Raw genomic sequence first — 23,090 nt, 5'->3', positions numbered from 1 at the left:
CCCGATTCAGACGCCCGGCCTTACTCGCATTCATCCAGCGGGATCCTTTTATAAAGTAGCTCCAACCACGTCACACCCGTAGTTGCAACTTTCGGCCGCTCAGGACCCCCTTCGAGGCCTTTCCCGCTCTGGCCCTGACCACCTTTCCAGCCGCACGCCCTCACGCCCTGCACGCTGCAGCTACAGCAGTCTTCTCGCCATGCCTCAAGCAAGACGCACCGCTTTCTGCCTCGAACCGTGTATGTTTTGTGCCGCTTGCCAACTCGCACACACCGCTCGCTGCTAACTGGGCTTTCGGTCCCTAAGCGCCCTGCGCAGACTTTCTAAGATTATTTATTTATTCATTCACTCATTCATTCATGATAGACATAGAAAGAGAGAGAGGCAGAGACACAGGCAGAGGGAGAAGCAGGCTCCATGCAGGGAGCCCGATGTGGGACTCGATCCTGGGACTCCAGGATCACGCTGTGGGCCAAAGGCAGGTGCCAAACTGCTGAGCCACCCAGGGATGCCCTCCTGCGCAGACTTTTAACAAAGAACCCATCACACCATCATTAACAGCCTTTCGTCCGTCTGTCCACCCCTCACCTCCCCAGGGTTTTTTTTTTTTTTTTTTTAAGATTTTTTCATGAGAGACAGAGAGAGAGAGAGAGGCAGAGACACAGGCAGAGGGAGAAGCAGGCTCCATGCAGGGAGCCTGACATGGGACTCGATCCTCAGTCTCCAGGACCAATCATGCCCTGGGCTGAAGGCGGCGCCAAACCGCTGGGCCACCTGGGCTGCCCCTCTCCCCGAGGCTTCTGGGAGTACACCAGGCCCTGCCCACCCTGTCCCCATCCTGCCCAGCACACTGCCTCGTGGGGCAGGCCCACAGTGACCACACTAGACCACGGAGAAGCAGTACAGGGGTGACCTGGAAGGAAAGGCAGGCACTGTGGCCGGGGAACTGAGGATGGGCGGTATCGTGGGGAAAGGAGGGCTGAGGAGCCGGGTGTCCGGGTGGTTCACACCCTCCGATGGGTTCTGTGCCTGAGCCATAAGCCAGTGGGGGCTGAGCAGGAAAAGCATGAGACGTGGCAAGTCCTGCAAGCCCCAAGCTTCAGCTCTGCACGCCACCGCTCAGGCAAGCCACCGAGCCTAGTGTCCTTATCTGCTGTGCGGTCACAGTAAAATATTCCTCGGAGGAGCTTCAGCGGGGCCTGAACAGAACACAGACGCAGACAATCGTGCTCGCACGGTGCAAGGGGGCAGTGGACACAGTGAGGCCGAACTGGCTGTAGGCTTAGGGTAATTCACTGCATAAGGCACAGCATTTACTTTATGAATGATTTTTCTTCCTCTTATCCTCTGGTTGACAATGCAGAATGACTTGAAAGCAATTAGAGAATAAATCGTCAGCCTATTAAGACAGTCACGGAGGACTGTGTTTTGGTATGTTCCACACTTGCCACAAGTACCAGAGCAATTGTCAAAGAATTACAGTACCAAACCAAACAAAAACACTTAATTTTGAAACCAGCCCGTACCTAATTCCATCTTCCTGTGATGATTCAGAAGACACTTCAGGCCTTGCCAGTGAACGCCTCCAGGGCTATGGTCGCAAACAGCCACTATCACGCAGGACAGCTGAGGACGTCCACCGGGAAGGCTTCCTGCCCCTCGAACCCGAGACCAACCAGGCTTTACCCACACGGAAATGTATTGCTAAAGATACAATTTTTCAAACGAGGAGAAGACGATATCATCACACTCCTCATCTGCATCATCAGGTTTCCTTCGAAATTTGGGATAAAACTTAACGGCTGGCAAGACACGTAAGCTGCCTCCTTTACTCGATCTTCTTTCTCCCCACTCCCCGCTGCCCAAGCAAGTCCCGGGAGGCCACCGCACGAGCCGTGGGCGCTCAGGGGACCAATGACGAGCTTCCCAGTCCCAATCCCCTCCATCCAGTGCAGACTCGTTTATCACGCGGTGTTAACTGAGCCCCTGTTTCGTGACCGCTACAGAAAGGAAGACCCGGCCCTGGCTCCTCGCGGGCACGCGGCCGGCGGCAGGGGCAGGGGCAGGGGCTCCAGGCGACAGCGGAGCATCGCAGCCCGGTGAGGGCGGAGGCCGGACAAAGGATGAAGAGACACCCCAAGCTCCGGCGGCGCCCAGCTCCACCCAACGTCAAGGTCCCCCGAACCTCACGGCCAGGGGGCAGCCGGGGACGCCCCAAGGTGGCAGGCAACTGTCTAAAGGCATCGAGCTACCAGGGCAGAGCGGGACGGGCCAGGGCCACACCCCCAGAGGCCTACTCTGAACCCGCACCGCACCCACCCGGGAGCTGGGGACAGGACTCTGGGGCAGCCAACCAGAAAAACGGTCAACGGCAAAGGTGATGCAGTGGGGCGTCACGGATCAGACAAGACACCGACAAACACAGAAAATGTCTGAAGAACTTGCTGTTTAATTTTAGTAAAATTATACATTACTCACATTTCCAGCTCATCTTCCTGGTTCCCGGAGCTCACAGACAGTCACCGTTTTCCATGTTTCCCCCCCAGTGAATCATACCCCAGCTCCACGGCTTCCCAGAGGGTCATGTGCTCTCACGGGCAGCAAACCACACGCTTCCTGCCCGGGAGGTCCGGGCGCCCCCGCTCACGAAAACCCGGTGCGGCCGCGGCGGCCCGAAGGGCTCCCCGGTGCCCCGCAGCCGAGGACGGGCTGCTGGCTCCGTGCACCCCGGCCCCTTGCTGGAAACCCACGCTCCTCCTGGGGCAGCACAGCCACGGCCAACTCTTCCCAGGAGAGGAAACAGAGGGGGACAAACGTAGAGATGAGGTAAAAAAAAGAAGATGCCTGTCGCACGTTCCTCGGGGACAGGGTGCGGAGACGGATCCGTCCTGCTCTTCCGCCCTCTCCGAGCCCAGAAAGCAGGCGTCCGCTGTGTCTGGGGAAAGCGCAGGGACACGGCGAAAGAATCCACCACGTGGAAAACCTGCACCGCGGCCATCTGTATTCTCATTAAAATGAGATTTTCCTGCCCTTAAACAAATAAGAGCTCAGAGTTGAAACCAAACCCTTGGGAAGGTATTACTTGATGTTCTTGGGCCTTAGCTGAATTCCATGAACTATCGATGGCTATTAAATAAACCAACGTGGGTCTGAATTCTTCCAGCAGCGGAGGGGCTATGGGTATGAGGCATTTTAGCTGGTGCTTTCGAGGAAATATTCTGGGCCCTGGGGGCCCGCATGCTGCAGCTCTCTAGGCTCAGGTGAATGAGGCAGGGCCCAGTCCAGACCCCGGGCGCAAGCCCCAGGGAGCACACAGAGCAGCTGTGGGGCGCCAGACCAGACCCCACAGGGGCCAACTGAGCAGTGTAGTGCAGATGTACGTTCCAAGCAGGAGGGCGCCAGGAGCAGGGCTGAGGCCGGGGGAAGCAGGGGCGCATGAGACAAGGGTCCCAGCCGAGATACAGCCCTCTCCCCTGCGCAGTCCTCCTCCCACTCCCACTGCACTCCTTAGTGGGCCAGTCGCCCTCTGGGAACCTACAGGACAGTACTACACCTTCCCAGCCCAGCACAGACAACAATAATAAAGTCAGGGGACGCCTGGGTGGCTCAGCTGGTTCAGTGGCTGCCTTTGGTTCAGATCATGGTCCCGGGGTCCTGGGATCGAGCCTCACATGGAGGCGGCAGAGAGGGCCCTGCTTCTCGGGAAGCCTGCTTCTCTCTCTCCCTCTCCTCATGCATGCTCACTCTCTCACTCTCAAATAAATACAATTTTAAATAATAATAGTCAGTAAAGCATCTTTAATTTTAAAAAGCTTCTCAGACAACATACTTAATGCCACTGAATGGCACACTTAAAAATGGCTAGAGGGGGGCAGCCGGTGGCTCAGCAGTCCAGCGCTGCCTTCGGCCTAGGGTGTGATCCTGGAGACCCAGAATCGAGTCCCACGTTGGGCTCCCTGCATGCAGCCTGCTTCTCCCTCTGCCTGTGTCTCTCAATGAATACATAAATAAAAATCTTAAAAAAAAAAATGGCTAGAGGGGCACCTGGCTGGCTCAGTTGGAGGAGCACATGACTCTTGATCTCAAGGTCACGAATTCAAGCCCCACAATGAGTGTAGACATTACTAAAAACAAACTTTTTTAAAAAATGGCTAGACTGGTACACTGTATGGTAAATATGCTTTACCAGAATTAAACAGAATAATGATTTTTTTTTTAATTAAAAAACATAAAGCATCCCATGGCCATTACTTACTGAGTTCCTCGGGTTTGGGTAGATGATGCTGTCCCTACAGCTTTACACAAAAGAGGAGCAAGATACAGAAATAAACACTTAGCCAAGGATGGGGGTGGAGGCAGAACATCAACCAGACACACGGGCTGCTCAGCCATCCTCCCTCCACCACCTCCTGCTCCACCCCAAGCTTCCAGGAAGCCTTCCCTGACCCCCAGACACGCGTGATAGGCCCAGCCCTGGGTGTCCTGTCAGCCTTGCTTTCCGAGGAGCCGGCTCCACGGGACGCTTTGAGGGCCCCGCAGGCCTCCTGCTCTGCCCTCTCCCCAGCACCCAGTGCAGGGCTGGGCACACAGTGGACATTTAACTCGTCATTGACTAAGTGAATTATTAAAGTACCTATATTACGTGTGCATCCAGTGAGCAGCATCTGTGGTAAAAGAAAAAGGAATTAAGGAAATTTCAGAGGCAATGCCCAGCAAGAAGAGACTGTCTGAAAAAGCAGAATTTATATATTGAGAATAAACAGTAGTGAAATGTTTTCTCCCTGTAAGTACCTTCCTCGTTTTTGTCCTCCCACCTCCCCCACCCCCCATTGTCCCTTAGGTCATCATGCACCACCTCCTGCTTTCCCCCGTGAGCAGGGTAATTCACTGCTTCCCAACAAGCAAGAGGGCACTTGGGTGTGTCTCTAAGACACCCTGGTCAAGCCTGTCACTCCTTGGTACCAACTACAGACAGGAAGCGGAGGGGGCAGTGACACCACCAGGGAAGGCAGACACACCCTCCTGGGTAAAACATGACGAGCTGTGTGTCGCAGGCAGGAAAAGTTGGGAAATACTGGTACTCACAGTGTCCCAAAGACACAGAACCATCTGGGACCTCTGCTTCAACCACACACATGACCTGGTCGGCAGTAGAAAGAGGACGGAGACCGCCTTTGACTTTAACTGTGGGGAGACACTGTGTTCCATATGACAATGATCATCACTTAATATCACTTAACAATCAAGAAAAAAGCCAGGGCAGCCCGGGGGGCTCAGCGGTTTAGCACCACCTTCAGCCCAGGGCATGGTCCTGGAGACCCGGGATCGAGTCCCACGTCGGGCTCCCTGCATGGAACCTGCTTCTCCCTCTGCCTGTGTCTCTGCCTCTCTCATGAATAAATAAATAAAATCTTTAAAAAAAAAAAGAAAAAAGCCAGAGCCCTACCACCGTCAAAGGTCCAAGGGAACCAATCCCACCTGCATGTGGAGGGCGCTGCAGCTGGTGAATCACACTGTTTGCGCATCTATGCACCCACATAACCTTTTCCCCTTTAGCTCTCCACAAAAGCAGCCATCCCCCTTCTGCTAGTTCAGATTTCAAAAAGCAATCACAGGGATCCAAACCACACACTGATTTGCTCTATCGCAATGACATCTGCGATCTCTAGTCCCAAAGGCAAGCATATACCATTGCAATGTCGCCCTTTGAAAGTTGTGTCCAAAAATATAATGCTGCAAAGTTAGGGAATCCCCCTTTTTACCACTATAATCTTTATTATATAAGCTATCATTTATTGAATGCTAATTGCCAGACCATATTCTAGATCTAACTGTCTTATTAAAGCCCTCACTACAGCGCAGAGTTAAGTATCATCCCCATTTTATAGATGAGTGAACTGAGGTTCAGAGAGGCTAAGGAGTTCATCTAAAGTTGCAAAACCAGTACAGTACAAGGATTTTAATTTTTATGTGACTGGCTCCAAAGCCTTTTCCTTGCAGCTTTTCCTCTCAGGAGAGGGGCAGAGCAGGGGGGAAGATGACAAAGACCTATGTACCCACCGCCCAGGATGGACAAATGAAATCACATATGGAATTCGCTTTAGACCTTCTCTTTCCTCTTATGGGAAATTCTGGCAGTAACCAATGCAGCAGAACATGGCAGACACAGCTGGAGCCCTTCCTTCATGCGCCCCCCCGCCCCCGCCAACTCATTCCCCCTCTTCATCCCTAGATGCACCGCTGCCCTGTATTTGGGGAGTCTTCCCATTTGTGCTTATGAACTCTCGCCACCTAGTCTATCTGTAAATACTATGAAGCACGTTTCAAATTGACATCATGGTATCAGACTGTATGTTCTGACTTCAAATCATGCTCTCCTCCCTCACGTGGTTTTGGGGCTCTACTCACGTCCTGACCTAGATTATTTCCCTGCTGCATGGGATTACTTCGTATGAATACACCATGATGTATTTATCCATTCTTCTACTGACAGGCATCTGGACCATCTCTGCCTTGTCCTTATTATAAATAACCCCGTGGTGCTTCCATCCTTGCAGATCTCTGTCCCTGGGTGCAAGGGTTTCTGGGTGTCTCCCAGGAAGATATTTAGAAGTACACCACTGGGTTGCAGAGCTCACCACCTTCTAGACGTCAACAGATGTTGCCAGAACCCTTTATGACGTAGCTGTCCACTCTGCACCGCCTCTGCTAGCAATGTGTCACCACCTCGGCCGATGTGCGGCCTCTATGCTGTCCAGCTTCAGCGGCCCGTGGATTTCTACCATTCTTGTGGTACACAGTCATTCCTCCTTGATGTTTTCACTTGCATTTCTCCAGTTACCAGTGCAGTTGAGCATATTTTCATATATCTATCGGTCATCCTACTTTCTTTTTTTTTTTTTTTTTTTCATCCTACTTTCTAGTATAGATTGCTTTGAATTTGTTTTGGGTTGAATTGTGTTTCCCCCAAAAGATGGTGAAGCCCTAACCCCCAGGACCTGTAAATGTGATCTCATTTGGAAAGAGTCTTTGTAGATAATCAAGGTAAGATGAGGTCAATATGACTGGTGTCCTTATAGAAAAGCGGGAAATCTGAACAAAGTGACACACACACAGAGGAGAAACAATGTGAAGACGTAGGGAGAATGCCATCTACAAGCCAAGGAATGCTTGAGGCTACCAGAAGTCAGGAGAGAGGCAAGAGCAGATCCACACTCACAGCTTTCAAGAAGGAACCAACACTGCTGACATCCTGACCTTGGACTTCTAGCCTCGAGAACTGTGACACAATCTACTCCTCCCTCTACTTTGTGGTACTTTGTCAGGTTGTTCCTGGGAAACCAATACAATTTCCATGGCTTTTCCACACCATTGCTTTATACATCTTTAGACATTCTCCATAATCACGGTTTTTTCTGCTTTATCTATAATTAACACATGCCACCCCCCACCCCCTGCACGAAGTCTTAAAGCTTCATTTTCAAAGAGATTCCTAAGATCCACTGGACTTTGCCATGCAGGCCTGTCATTATGAGGAATATTTAACCAGCACCAAGAAATGACAACACAAGTTAAGACAGTGTGTGTGAGCCCAGGGCTGCCAGTGAGAAGCTGGAGAGCAAGCTGCCCCCTGACCTCACCTCCAAGAGCAATTCAGGAAGGCAGGAAAAGCATCCCCACCTGCCCCCGCATACAGGAGGGAAGACGGTTGTCAGCCAAGTTACATTGCAAAACCTTTTGGCTCGGTAACATTTTGGACAGATGACAGCATGAATGACCCACTAGATCTTTCCATCATTCCTGCATTGATGGGTCCATCGATAACCAACCCCTCAAGGCCATGGGCCAACTGTGAGTACTGTCCCCCTTCTCACATCAATGCCTGTGCAAGCCCTCTGGGGCTCCCACCACCATTGCCTTAGAACATGGGGAGAAATGGATTTGAGAGGTGGGCCAATCACCCAAGGTCACAAGCCTGGTAGGTGGTGAAGTAGGAACTCAGATCAGGCCACCCTTTCTCTTCTGCCGAACTGCCTTACAGGGGCTTCAGAAATAACACATTTCTCTAGTGCAGGGAGAGGGGGGAGAGATCACAAATAGTGTAAGAGGAAATATGTATCTAAGTGACATTTCCGCTGTTACTGACTTGGACTCTGTGTCTATAATTGAGTCAAGGGTTTCCAATCAAAGCCTTCCCAAGAGTGAGAGGCACTAAATTAGTGTAACGATATCTCCAAATACTCTCCAGCCTTTGAGACTCCTCAGACTTCCCTCCATTCCTCCAGCAGGTCAGCCCTAATGAGCGTTTTGTGAACTCCTGTCCTTTCTTCGGGAGACAGGAAGGAACTCTGGGGGCAAGTGGGTCTCTCCTTGAGCACAATTACTATGCAGGTCACACAAGGGACCCTGCGGCACTTACCCAGCACAGCCACTTAAGCTCCTAGATAAAACCAAAACATTAAGCCTTAAGAGATAATATGTTTTTTAAACTATTTTAGTCAGAAACCTGTCTGAAACACCCTGCAACTTCTTCCCTTTCTTGGTGACTCAGGCTCCTCAGTATAAACACTGCTCCCGGATGTGATGTAGCAGGCCTCCACGGGCCTGGATGGAGTTGTTTCAGACTGCTCGGCCGTTTGCACTCTTGGGTCAGTGACTAAAGGGTCACTCCTGGAGAAGCGTGCCTGCCACTGCTGGTGCTACCACTCCTTACGCCGGGCCAACAAACTAGGCAACTAGGTATGCTAGAGTACTGCGTGAAGTAAGAGAGGATGGGCCGAGGGAGCACAGGGCCCACCACAGCACCCTTCCCCATCCCCCGCTCCAGCATTCAGAGAGCTGACCTGCTGCACAGAGGAAAAGCTTTCTAGCGCTGTCACCCACAGAAAGCAAGACTCCCAGAGATGTCAGCAGGCAGGGCAGCGCTCTCACAGATAGCCCGGGGACTCAAGCCACATTTCCAAACAGCTCAGCCCCATGTAAATAAGGCATTGGTTGTCTTTGACTAGAGCTGTCTGCACATGTTTCCCATCATTAGCTGAGACAAGAGAAAAGTTTGAGAAAAGAGGTCAGCCTGAGAACATGACTTGTAAGGCAGCTCATCCCCCTCCCCATGCTGGCAACTACTGCCACCAAAGGAAGGGGCCTCCATGTGTGAGCCGGGGCCCAGGATCCATGTGCACAGCCAGCACTGCTTACTCTTCGGACAGATCACAGGTCCCACACGTGTACACTCAGAGTTTCCAAGTGAATGGAGATGTAGCTGAAATTAATAAAATATAAATTAATTTAAAATTCCTACTGCTACTATATTGGTAGGAGCTTTCATCATTATGTATTCTCTCAATGAATGATGTTTAAAAACTACAACCACTACCATATTTTTGGCATTAAATGGAGTCCTTGGAACCAGAGATGGGACGGAAAACATTATGTCTTCCCTTCTATAACTGAGCTACTACAGTGTCTGAGGTGGACAAAAGCCTAGAAAAGACCATCTACCTCCCCTTCACAAAATCAGAGGCATCAACCTGGTGACACTTTGCTCTGCTGTCCTAATTTAGGGAATGCTTGGGTGAGCTGGGGCAAGGACAGGAGAAAGAGGGGGAGCAAAGGGATCTGCCCACCAAGACTGTCCAGTGCCAATGCTGGCTCTACTGGGGTCAACCCAGGGCCTCAGCTCTCCCTGCTGCTTCCCACCCCACCTCTCAGTCTAAGATCCACAGGCAACACCTTCCTTGTGCTAGCAAAGTGGTGTGGGACCATTACTTTACACACCCTCCTCAGGAAGGCAGAGGAGGGAGGCATCCCCTTTCTCAGCTATCCACTGATCTGAGATCCAGGGGGAAGAAAGGTCCCTCCAGACCTCCAGACACACCTGGAATGAAACAAATGAGGGAGAGTAACTTCCATGCACGATATGCTGCTCAGAAGACTCCATCAGTCGGTGTCTATACAGTGCCTGGTACACAGTGACTAACTTCTGAACCAACCAAAAAGCACATGAATTCTTAGGAAAAACCAGCACTAACTGGTCTGAACAAGACAGAGGAGCTCATGAAGCCGGTGACCAGAGCAGCTCTGGTACAGGGGTAACTTGGAGAGCCAACTCCCGCCATTGCAAACCACTCCCACCCTGAAAGGAGTGGTCTGAAAACACCTTCCATCGTTATTTCTGCTTCCATGCTTCTGGTTTGGTACCAAGCCATCTGTCATAACTCCGTTCAAGTTCTTCAGAAGGCTCACTCTTAGTTTACTCTGCAATTTGCTGCAAATCATTGTAAAATATTAGAGAGCCATTTAGCAGAAAGATGGGACTTTTTGTCCTACTCAAAGGAAGAAAACTTCAAGGTAAGATGGCTGTGAATAAAGGAGAGTGGGTGGGAAATCTCAGCATCCCTAAGATGGCCATACTGCTATTTTTTTCTTAAAGTGTAGCTGACCCACAATGTTACGTTAGTTTCAGGTGAACACAACATGGTGACCCAATATGTCTATACATTATTCTGTACTCACCACAAGTATAACTATTAGCTGTCATTCCACAACCCCATGACAGTACCACTATGTTCCCTATGCTCTGCCTTTCACTCCCGTGACTCATTCATTCCATAACCAGGGGGGTGGCTAACTTCTTAAACACTTCTGGGGATGGGCACTAACTTCCTCTTCAGGCATTTCACTCAAGGATTGAAGAGCTTCAATGAAACGTTCATCCTCACAATAAATGAAATTTTCTTTCCAGTATGATTCTTTGGTCAAAGGTCCAAAACTTTGGGAAGCCTCTGGGAAAACTCAATGAAGTCTTTTTCCTCTTCCTACTCCTAGAAAACTGCTGTGTTAGCCCTGCCATGCCCAGATTTCTCTTCACCCAAGAACTGCTCCAAATTGTCCCAGACCCTTTATCATCCCACCATCCATCTTCACATGCCCTACAAATTAACATTTGTAGGTGTGGTGCACATAAGTGTGGTGCCTAGAACTAAATATAATACTCTCGATGTGATCTAACACAGAGCACACGGGAAAAGATAATTCCCTTCATTTATGGTAGCATATTTCTGCACCAAACATCAGGACAGGGACGCCTGGGTGGTTCAGCACCTGCCTTTGGCTCAGGGCGTGATCCTGGAGACCGGAGATCAAGTCCCACATCGGGCTCCCTGCTTGGATCCTGCTTCTCCCTCTGCCTATGTCTCTGCCTCTCTCTCTCTCTCTCTTTCATGAATAAATAAAATCTTAAAAAAAAAACATGACATAAGATCTAATAAGTAAGAATTAAGGTCAACAGAACAGAACTCGAAATCAAGATGATTTCAACACTCTAAGTCATCTAGAACCACACTTTTAACAGCATTACCCAAGATGCCAACAGTTCCTTCAGCACCTGTGTCATGTTGTAAGTGTGTGGTCATCTAAATCCCTCCTCTTCTTTTTCCTTTAACTCAGCTGTATTTATGACCCCACCTTGGCAAGGATTACAAATGAGTTGCTACCTGTATTTGCATCATCTGTGCTTGCACATCAGACATACACTGGCAAATGTCCTTCCTATGTTTGTTGCTCCTCCCTCTTCCCCTATGCACACCCACCCAGTCACCTTCCTGCACCCGATGCTGGTGCCAACTAGCTCCACATGATTTTATGACTTCTTGATATGAGGGGTTATCCAACCTCAAATTCAGTACATTTATTCAACACTAAACAAAAATTAGCCAGTTTTTCTCTCAAAACCAGCCACCTACCTTGACTGACATCAGAAACTTTTGGGCTAAATAATTGAGTTAAGTTACTATATAACTATACTAAAAAGTTTGAAAATTTAAGATGGTTTATATGAAGTGATTAAATATTCATCTAATAAAATATAATGAGGGATCTATCCAATAGTCTTTAAAATAGTAGTAATGAAGAACCTCAAGGATCTTTTATCTGAGAGTAAATTATGTACTGCATTAATGCTAGGCATTTAGTGCATTAATTCCCTCTGAGCATCTAGGCAGTCCAGGTTGAACCCCATTTTTCAAAGACTAGAGGAAAAGTTGGCCTTTAAAAAAAAAAAAACACAGATTACATGATAGGAACAAGATGTGAATTAATGATTATTACGAGGTCCCACAGGTGCTTGGAAAGGCTATTACAATTGATAGGCAAATCACACATCAATCTCTATTCTTAAAGCAAAGTGCCCAAGGGACCTTAAAAAAACCAAAACACAGATGGCCTATTTCATTTCTGAGTTATAAAGTTGTATTTCTTTACAAATATTCTCATTTGAAAACTTCATGGATTTCAGTACTAATTAAGCTGTCCACTTAGTTTTATTGTAACATCACTAACATCTAAAAGCCATCCCCTGGCTACTAAAATCATGTCCACATCCCAAACCTGGAACCTGGAAGAGAAAGAGGGAAAGGAACCTCCTCGGGAACCTGGTGATTCTGTTCAGCACTGAGGTGGCATTTTCCCCCAAACTCTTGAGTTGATGATTCTAGAACACCTTTGAAGAATCCAGAGGACCATCATTTCCTAATACCCCAGTGACACAACCCCTCTCCTTTTCTTGGGAAGTACAAAACCAAATGGTAATGGTTAATTCTAACTACCCTTTAAAAAAAAAAAAAATTTTTTTGTTTACTTAATCACAAGAGACAGACGGGGGGGGGGGGGGCACAGGCAGAGGGAGAAGCAGGCGCTATGCAGGAAGCGGGACGCGGAACTCGATCCCAGGTCCCCAGGATCACGCCCTGGGCCGAGGGCAGCGCTAAACTGCTGAGCCACCAGGGTTGCCCTCTAACTACCCTTTAAATTAAACTTACCACCTCCAAGAGTCATCACACTGTGACTCTCTTATTATTAGGCACCAAATATCATTATCTCCAGGGAGCTGGACTTCTGCTGTCTTCCAAACCACTTACCCCCTCCTTACACACTGCTTCTCCCAGCTAAGTATGGAACACATAAGAGATTTATTATTGTTTACTCAAGTGAACTAAAGTTAATCATTAGTTCTTAGATTTTTTTATTTTTTTATTGTGGTAAAATACACATAAAATTCACCATTTTAGTCATTTTTAAGTATGTCATTGAGCGGCATTAAATATATTCATGTTGTTGTGCAACCATCACCACCATCTACCTCCAGAATGTTTTCATCTTCCCAAACTAAAAGTCTATCCCCATTAAACACGAACTCCTGTCTCCCTCCTCCTTTGTGCAACAACTACTGTCCTACTTTCTTTCTCTATGAATTTGACTCCTCGCATAAATGAAATCTTACATTATTTTTGTCCTTTTGTAACTAGTATATTTCACTTGGCGAATGTCTTCAAGGTTCATCCGTGTTGTAGTGTGTGTCAGAACTGTGTTCCTAAGGCTGAATAATATTCCATTATGTGCATACATATTCTGTTTACCTGTTCATCCACTGATGGACATTTGGGCAGTTTCTACCTGTTGGCTATTGTGAACAATGCTGCTATGAACATGGGTGTGCAAATAATGGCTTGATCCCCACTTTCAATTCTTTGGGGAACATACCAGTAAGTGGACTTGCTGGATATGGTAATTCTATGTTAAATTTTTAGTCCTTACAAGTTTTGACAAATCATCTACATGTTTGGCCCTCTCTCCTAGAGAAAAATAAAAGGTTTCCAGAAGGATGGGTCTGGCCCACAACAACAACAAAAATGCAAGCCTTGGTAAACACAGTCCAAGTGGTCTATGAGAGAGATGCTCATGAATAATGTAAATATTTGACATAAAAATTAAGTAAACAAAGAACAGCCATCACCCAGCCCAGTAAATTCAGCAAACTCAAGCACACACAGCGACTGCAGTCAGTGATGCTGTAATCACCAGTGAGCATTCTGGAGACTCACAAGCTACATATTTGTGGTTCTCATTTCTCACTATGGGCCTTTAAAAATTACTTCAAGTCATCCAAGGATGGCTAATGTTAATAATAGTAATAACTACCACTTGTATAACATTAGTGTACTGTTTTACAAAGTGTTCTGCACATATATTATAGTTAACAGATCTTCAGTCTGCAACTCCTCTGTACTGCCCGGAAAATGTATTCCTCCAACGATGAAACTAAAACCCTGTGTGCCAACCTGTGCGGGCAGGTACAGGCACCTGGATGCCGAGCTCCTGGGAAGTCGGTTACTTCGCTCTGTTTTCACCTGAGTTTGGATTCAGAGCACGGAGGGGCGGGGAGAAGGGGGTGGCGGGAGGCCGCTCTGTGGAGTTATCTGACAAGTTACTTAGAGATCAAACAAAAGCACTCATTTTCTACTAAAAAGTGAAGGATCTCTCAATCACTGATTAACGCAACTTACAGAGAGGGGACTCGAGTAAAATTTCCACGGAGGGAAGTGGTCAGGTGGCTGAGGTCAAAACCTCCAGACTGCAATCGTGGCCCAGGGCTTTCATTGCCCTTGTAATTTTCTTTAAGAATAAATGTTAAACCTAAAACATCCCCCCTTTTTGGAGGCGATCCTGGCAGCTGCAGTGAGTGGGGAGAAAAAGCACCCCGTACTCCCTGAATCAGCGGCCACTCAAACTATGCGCCACGGTCTCGGGCGGTCCCAGGAAGCCCGGCCTGGCAGGACATGTCAGCCATCACCTGAAGCTCGCTTGCTTCCAATCCATTAAGGCAACAGTTACCTGTGTGCCTTAACCCGCGCGGCTCCCACGTGTCATGGGCGGCCGGCGGCAGGCTCCGCTGCCAGGCCCCTCAGAAGCAGCGCGGGACACGCTCTGGTTGGGACCAGGTGCCATCTGGTGACGGGGAGGGCTGGGCAGGCAAGTCAGCGCTGCCCCTTCGGAGCACGGTCAACCCTACCTCTCCCAGGACTTGCTGCCTCATAGTTTAAATTAATTACAGCTGAAAATACAGGGCTGCCATCTGGTTTGAAAAAGCAAGGATAAGGGAATAAAATGAAAGGGTTTTTGGTACTAACCTCACTTTAATCATTGCCAAAGAGCATGAAGACAGCCCAGCGTCCTCCCACAAGAAAGCCTTGGGCCTCACAAACTTGGCAGGCGGGCCCCGCGCAGAAGTGGGTGAGCAGGGCGCCTGTCAGAATAAGAGTCCCCGTCGGAGAGGCGCGCTGCAAGGTGAGGGGCCGGCCTGCCCCGCGCCGCGAGCAAACTTCCCTGCGGGCCCTGGGATGGGTTAGTAACTCCGGGGAGGGTTTATTTACACAGAGGGTCTTGCCAAAACGTTACATGCATCATTACAGTTCCATTCTGTGCGCAAATAGATCTGCTGTCGGAATTATAGCATGCGATTTCCTCTTTCTTTGTTTCTCCATCTTCCATAACATAAGGCTTTTATGAAAACTCTAAATAAGGCTAAACAAAACACAGGAGAGGAAGGTTGCTGGAGAAGGGAGCCAGCTCTGACGGAACCACGCATGCAACTCCATGGCACCCTTGCATCTGGCCCCTTAGTGAAGGAATGTCAAAAATCCTCATCCCCACCCCCCGCTGCAGCCACAACTAGTCTCGCCTGTGTTTTGTAGGAAGCAACTTCCTTCTGCTTTCCTCCTGCCAGCAGAATCCTGGATGGGAGGCTCTTTTCTATGAGGACTCAGGCTGCAGAGAGACGCTGACTGTGGGCACTGGGGAACCAAAGGTACCACAGCAGTCCTCGCTTTGTCTTGACGGCGGCTCTCGGTGGGTGCAAAAAACTGCCAAGCTTGCAGCTTTCTAGATCAACCGAACTCAGCATCAAGTGGCCTACCACGTAGGGCATCAAGCCGGATTTTCAACCCAATTTAAATCTTCTCCTGCCCATCACCTGAGCTTTTTTCCCCCCCAACCCAGGTGAGTTTTGCAAACAAAACCTGGATGTACCTGAGTCCAGCTGCTTCCAGAAAGGAATCCCCATGGAGGAACAATGGTGTTTATTGGAATAAACTCTAACAGATATAGATTATAGCCTTTCATAAACCACAGATCAGAATGGTAACCGAGAAGGTAAAAACAGATTACGAAGATAAGCATTTCAGTTCTGGGGGAAAACACAACTTCAACCCAAAAGTGATTTGAAAGTTGTCTTCCAAATCCTGCCCTGACACAATCATTGTCTATAGCAACAGTGTCCATAACATTCAAAATCTCAGGAGTGTAACTTTCGAGTAAATGGTAATCTGTCAAACCACAGGAAACATCTGGTAAAATGGTTAAATAAAAACAGAATTTAAACTTTTGATTTCAGAGCTTACTTATGGTACCCAACAAGAGGCTATTAAAACAAATACCGAAAGCGCTCTGGCCACGCACAGTACTCAGTGATATAGTGAAAAACGTTCTTGAGGGGAAGGGAGGAAAAAGCAGACAAGTCAGCAAAGGCAGGCGGTGGCCCTGCTCCTCACAGAGTTCCGTCCTGTACATCATCACCAGGCACAGCTACGTTCCCTCCTCTAACCAGGGCTGACTCCTTCCCTGCACACCCATCAACAAACAGGCACTTGGGGAAAATATTGGATAAACTGAGCTAAAGAAGTTATACACAAACAACATGCTTTCCTCCATTCCACAGCAAACATGCATCAAGCAGATAGAATTACCCTACCATCGAAACACAGCAGACATATTACAAGGTACTAACACATTTCAGTCCCAGAACACTTTCGAAGCCTCTTCCATTAATATATATATATTTTTTTGAATGATTCAACCATTTCCAAGTTTTTAAAAATCTGTATTTTAAAAAAACAGTAATGTTGAAAAGCAAACGACAAACTAGGAAAATGGTTATTTTCCTAACATCTGATGAAGGATGCTTGACATGAAAAGTTATAACACAATAAGAGAAGATGAATGCCCTAATTAAAATAGAGAGAGAGAGAGAGAGAGAGAGACAGGGAGAGGGAGAGGAGAGGGAGAGGGAGAGGGAGAGAGAGAGAAGATACAAAGTAACAAAGGAAACCCAAGTGGCCAATAAGCATGTGAAAAAATCATTCAAGTTCCCTAGTAGCAGAGAAGGGAAAAAAGGCAAGTTACTACAATGATTCCCTATGAATCTAGCAAAAATTGAGTACATGGTAATAGTCATTTTGTGATGATGCAGGGAGACGGGCACGTGCAGACAGGTTACTAGTGGGAATGTAAATCAGAGAACCTGCTAGGGAATATACCAGCCAAAGCAGAAAAGGGTGCCTTCTGACCCAGAAATTCCAATTCTAGAAAAATGGGAAATATGACATAGGCACAAGGATGGATCTACATACATCATCCCAGAAGTTTTGCAAATAACAGTGAAACACTGTAAACAACCCAAATATCTGCATTTGTTTAACAAGTTCTTTTGGTTACAAGCAACATAAAACAAAGCTAGCTAGTTGAAGAAAATAAAGGGGAATTTACTGGAAGGATACTGTGCTACATTTCTTGGAAATGAAAGAAGAGTCAACCAATCCTGGTAAAGGAAAACAAAAACAAAAACAAAAATGAGGCAGCCCCAGGACCTTGGCAGCAGGAGGTAGAAGGAGCTCTATGCTCCTGTGAGCAATACCCAGAGCAACTGCTGCACAGAGCACACCTGCCCTCTCCCAGCACCACGGCAAGATGCTTGGCGGGGAGGCACCATGGCCAACCACTCCAGGTCTTAGACTCAATCACCATGAATAGTACCACAGTCCCCTTTCCAGGTCCTACACATATACTGGAATCCAATCACAGAGTCATGGAGGAGTTATTGACAACAAGTCTTAAAAATTCTGAGACTTTTTATTAGATACCATATATGCTGCTGAAAATTAGAAGATAACTCCCCAACACACACACACCCAAATGGCACCAGTTTTCAATCAAAAGACTTCACCTGAGTTTCCAATGAATTATTTCTCAGTAAGAAATTGGGGATCTTACAGGAAAGCAATCTACTGACGTTTTGAGTTTTATAGGTTTAGGGAGAAAAGGAACAGAGAATGCTCCATCTCTGCCATGAATAAGTGAAGGTACTAGTTCTGTTTTTGTCATTGTTGTTGTTGGAATTGTTGGAATTAAACTGTTGGAATTCCGGGGGTAGAAGTAGAACTGAGCCTTTGGGGCATTAGTAATAAAAGTCTATGAAAAGGTGATTTGAGCTATCTTAGAGCAGGCAGGAAAAATTAAATGTATTGCATAAATTTCAGCCATCTTGTGTTCTAGATCCTTTGCCTCCTCCTCCACCATGACTTCTCTCCCTTCCCCCTCATCCCCCCCACCCCATTCCTGAGCTCTCACTTCCTACAATATAACAATCACACACGTATACTGAATACTGCCTTTATTTATCATCCACAATGCCACCCCTCCCAGGGTTCACAGACAAACAAACCAACTCCCTGCCAGGCGTCCAACTACTGTCCCAAGGGGAGACCTCACCTCACCAAGGTGCTGAGACTTGTCCCTGCCAGGTCCCCTTTCCATTAGCCACCAAAATGCCATCATCATCCACCCCCGCAAAATGGAGAAATCTGTTCTAAATGAAATGCAGAGTATGACTTGTAATCGAATCCTGCATTAAAAAGAAAAATCTATAAAGGACATCACTGAATGTGAATATATTTGTATATTAGATCATATCATTGTTAAAACATATATAAAAGGGAAAGCAAATTTGGCAAAATATTAACTGGTGAATCTAGTGAAGGGTATTCATTGAAATAGTTGTTCAATGTTTCTGCAAATCTGAACTTCTTCCAAAATAAAAAATTGGGGCAGGGGATGGTGGAGGGAGTAAAAGATGACAGGTCAGATTATCATCAAATTTGGATGGTACGTCTAGAATTATCTAATAACCAAATGTAGGCAAAGTGGGATGTTGTGGGACTTTAGTTTTACAGAAGAGCCCACACAAGGATACGGGGAGGAATTGTGTGATGGAGAGGAGCATGCCATATATTTGAAGATGCCATGAGCAAGGAAAATGTTGGTTTCAAATATTAGCCTCAAAATGAAGTCCTGAAGCAGGTTGGATGATCCAAACTGCCCACCCTGAATTGTCAAAGAGCTACTTCTCATACTGTGTAGCTTGCTTAAAGGTATGTAACAGCAGGAATTTAAATACATTCTTTTAAGATTTAACCATGGTTAAGGAGTAGTTCAATGATCGATAGTCCAAGAAGGCCACCTACTAAGAACTAAGTGGGAAAAGGGAGTTTGGGACAAATCACCAAAATTCTTGAAAATCACCATAAGGAACCTGGATTTTATCTTGTTCTCAAAAAGAAGCCAGAGACACCACCCACCAATAAACTTTACCGTGTCCTCCAAATAAGCCCTCAAGATTACCTGCTGACCATGGCACCATGCAGCCATCAGCCCCTTTCAATTAGGTCTCCACTCCCAACCTTAATCCACATTTGACAGACAGCTCTGAGAGAATGCTGTTTCCATCAGTTGATATAACTTACTCTAAAGCTAAAAGCCTAATACAAAACGATGCAAGATCATTCAAAACCAACACACAGGGAACTAGAGCTGTCAGTGATGCCAGCCCAAAGCTATCACAAACAAACAAAAAAAATAAACAATTCTATTAGAATAGCCAATACACTTTGGCTTTGAGAACTTTTTAGGTAGATTTGAAAAAATACCAAAAGTACTGAACACTTGGGTAGATATTTGCTTGCTTTTCTAGTAGGAACAGATCTAGTCTTTGGGTTGATTTCCACCCAGAAGACATGTCTGGCCACCCCTCTGCATTGGGAGGTGAGCCCAGCTGAAGTGAATTTCTCATTTCCATATACCTTACATTATGTACACACTGGCATCAGAGCACAGTGCATAAGAAGAAATATAAATAGAGCAGTGGGGAAAAAAAAAACCCACATTTCATTCATACAATGAACTCTGAAGACTTATTACTCAAAGTCAACATCAGGAAAAGATCATTTGATCCAAAGCAAGCATCACAAGCGGAGCTAGTGATTCGTAAACTGTGCATTTGCCCAGGTTTGCATTTCCTGTCTTGGGGGAGCAAGGGATAGGGAAAGGAAAGAGTGAAGGTAGTAATGCTCTGGTTCTCTCTCTTCCAGCATTTTTCCTCAACTAAACATCAAGGCTACAAGAAAACACAGAAGCACAGGAAGTGGTGCCACGCAGGATTTATTACATATGTAAAAGCAATTCTTAAAATCTTTCCCAAAGGGAGGAGAGTTTTAACAATGCTCCCAGAGTGATTTGTTTTTCATTCAAACACTTATTTAGCACCTAGCAGGTATCAGGTACTGTGCTGGGTGTTAGTGGGACAGACACTCAGCTCCTGCCCTGACTCAGCTCCTGCCCTGGAAGGACCTGCAGTCTGGGGAGGGGCACAGACTGATGGCCACACAATTATAGCAAAGCATTACCATTTTATATAAAGAAGTGTTTATCTTGAAACAAAAGGAATCACCATTTGCCAAGAGCGGGAGGCAAGTATACCAGGAAGGACTGAAGGCACATGGGCTCACTTCAGCAAGTGGGAGCACACAGGGAGAAGCTCCTGCTGACAGTGGTCTGTTTGCTGTTTTCTGCAGCTGACTAGAAATCATGGAAGATTTGAGGAGGAGAGTAAGAACTTCAGAAACCTTCTGAAGTGCCACGACCAGCAAAGAAGGCACTATCATGGAAATGAGGGCCTAAACTATGGCTAGGGCCAGTACCATCATGGGCAATATTTAGCAGGGCATGCCAATGGGTTCGATATGGGAGATGAAGTGGGAAGTGGGAGGAGGTGACTTCCGGGGCAAACAGAAAGACAGCTGTCCCATCAAAAAGATGGGAAGAAGAAAGGAGCTACTAAAATCAATTCCAGCAAAGCAGCGCTGACCCGAGGAGTGTACACAGTATCTCAAATGCAGATGGCTCTACAGGTATGAAGGGTGGCCTCAGCTAGACACGAAGATTTGAGAATCCTCTACCTGGAGTGGTAATCTAGGCCATGAGTTGGCAATGTGACTTCATCAGCAGGGTCTGTACAGTGACAAGGATGGAGGTCTGCAGAATGGCAGTAATGCTGAGTCTTTGAAAGATCCTGAGTGAAGTGGGCACAAAAGTAGGAGAGCAACCAAAGAAAGCAAGAAAGGGGCCATGGGAGACGAGGGAGAAAAGACTTACAAGGAAGAGGGAGTCCAATAAGGAACTTCAGGTTTGTTTCTAGTGATGAGTAGGTCACCAGTGAACGAGGGAGAGAAGTTTCATTAAAATTATTGGGAGAGGGGCGTCTGAGTGGCTCAGTCAGTTAAGTGTACGATCCCTGCTTGCAGTGCAGGTCATGATCTCATCAGAGTCGTGGAATCAAGTCCCACATTGGCCCCTCACTCAATGGGAGTCTGCTTCTCTCCTCCCTCTACCCTTCTCCCCCTTGTACTCACTCACTCACTCTCTCTCTAAAATAAATAAATCTTTAAAAAATATATAAAACTGGGGAATCCCTGCATGGCTCAGCGGTTTGGCGCCTGCCTTTGGCCCAGGGCACGGTCCTGGAGTCCCGGGATCGAGTCCCGCGTCGGGCTCCCAGCATGGAGCCTGCTTCTCCCTCCTCCTGTGTCTCTGCTTCTCTCTCTCTCTCTCTCTGTGTCTATCATAAATAAATAAATAAATAAATAAATAAATAAATAAATAAATAAATAAATATTTTTTAAAGATTAAAAAAATATATAAAACTGTTGGCAGAGACCACAGTACTAGACTGGGAGGTGGATATGGAGTAGAAATAATATGCTGTCTAGAAACAGCTCAGAGAGGGGGAGAAAGCTAAGGATGGATGGTGAGACACATAAGGTCAAGGGAAGACAGGACCTCAGACTTCCTCAACTTCTCTGAACTCAGAGAACTTCCCTAAGAGCCCCAGACAGGAAAGATGGCACCCAATAGCCCCAAATCCAGGAATTATACAATCATTTCATTACAACAGTTGGTACAACAGTACAACATCAGACCTTGGTGAATCTGAAAGTTTATAACAGAATTTTGAAATCAAGCAAAATGCTCATTTTGTTAGGCAAGCGTGCTCCCTGGAATATTCCTAACAGGTCTCATGAAAAGGGATAAAAGATTCCATGGCTAGTTACCCAATAAATCCTGGGCTAGCCAATGTTTTCACGCATTGGACCTCTCAAAGCCTAATACGTGCCATGCATGAGCAGACCTGCAAGATCAGGTGATGTACTTCCCAAATTTAGGCCAGGGAACCCTTTTTTCCTTGGAGCATCTGCTGGCAAGACTGTTCTGAGATCATCTATGGGTAATGGTGTCTTGAATCCATGAGGACTGTCACTTCAGTGGTCACATGCAGCTGAGAAAATGATTCTTGCTGAGTTAGAACACTCCACAACCATTCCTTGATGGGTTTAATGTCAGAGACAAATTTAGGGAAGCAAAGAGATTTCAGTTTTCAGACTTGCTTCTACAGTGACCTGACCTTGTAAGAGCTGGTTTGTTTCTTCCACTTGACCTTCAACCAGTTTCTGGAACTGGTTTCTATGTGGATCCATTAGTTACATTTCTTAGATCGTTTCAAGGAAGGGAAGGCAAGAGGAAGGATAATTTTGAGAAGAGCACAGTAGTGAAGTCAGTTCCCCTCCTCCCCTTTTTTTAAAGAGTTATTTACTTGAGAGGGGTGGGGGAAAGAATCTCCAGCAGACTCCCCAGTGAGCACAGAGGCTGGACCTCATGCACCTGAGAGCACGTCCTGAGCAAAACCCAAGAGTCTAACCAACTGAGCCACTGAGCCACCCAGGCGCCCCACATCAGTTTCCTTCTATTCTGCAGTATATTTTGCCTCTGTCGGCGCTATTGAAGGCTTGGATCCAGAATACAGATCCCTTGTTTGGCAAGGTTTCCAACTACTGCCAGACTCAGAACACCACTGCAACATTAAGTTCTCTAATTATGCTTTGGAGACAATTGGTGAAGAAATTTCAAAATAGAGGGCGGGGGTGGGGAGGGTTGGTTTACCCAGGGATCTAGCAAAGAAGATAGAGACCGAGTACTGGCACTTATCAAATAAAAACTACACCAGACACAGAACACTGGGCTTGTTAACTACCTTCCTATGTTCCAGCTGCACGTAGCCCAGGCAAATGATGGATTTACAATCCAGATCC

The 23,090-nt window shown here is 46.9% G+C and overlaps 1 protein-coding gene across 6 annotated transcripts in view; it reads right to left on the bottom strand.

Annotated features, from left to right (window-relative positions):
* VGLL4 (vestigial like family member 4) overlaps positions 1–23,090 on the bottom strand; it is a 163,314-nt gene that overhangs the window by 9,864 nt on the left and 130,360 nt on the right. The window contains exon 1 of one of the 6 annotated variants that reach the window (XM_038565631.1): positions 14,967–15,090. The exons of the other annotated variants lie outside the window; for them this stretch is intronic. Coding sequence (XP_038421559.1) covers positions 14,967–14,980 — 14 coding nt within the window. The 5' untranslated portion in view covers positions 14,981–15,090. Of the gene's footprint in view, positions 1–14,966; positions 15,091–23,090 lie in introns of those variants that run through there. 6 annotated transcript variants of the gene reach the window in all.

This window comes from Canis lupus, chromosome 20, assembly GCF_011100685.1.
Source record: "Canis lupus familiaris isolate Mischka breed German Shepherd chromosome 20, alternate assembly UU_Cfam_GSD_1.0, whole genome shotgun sequence".
NCBI classification, from domain to species: domain Eukaryota; kingdom Metazoa; phylum Chordata; class Mammalia; order Carnivora; family Canidae; genus Canis; species Canis lupus.
The sequence above is the reverse complement of the archived record's forward strand: the minus strand, read 5'-3'. Positions and strand labels throughout refer to the sequence as shown.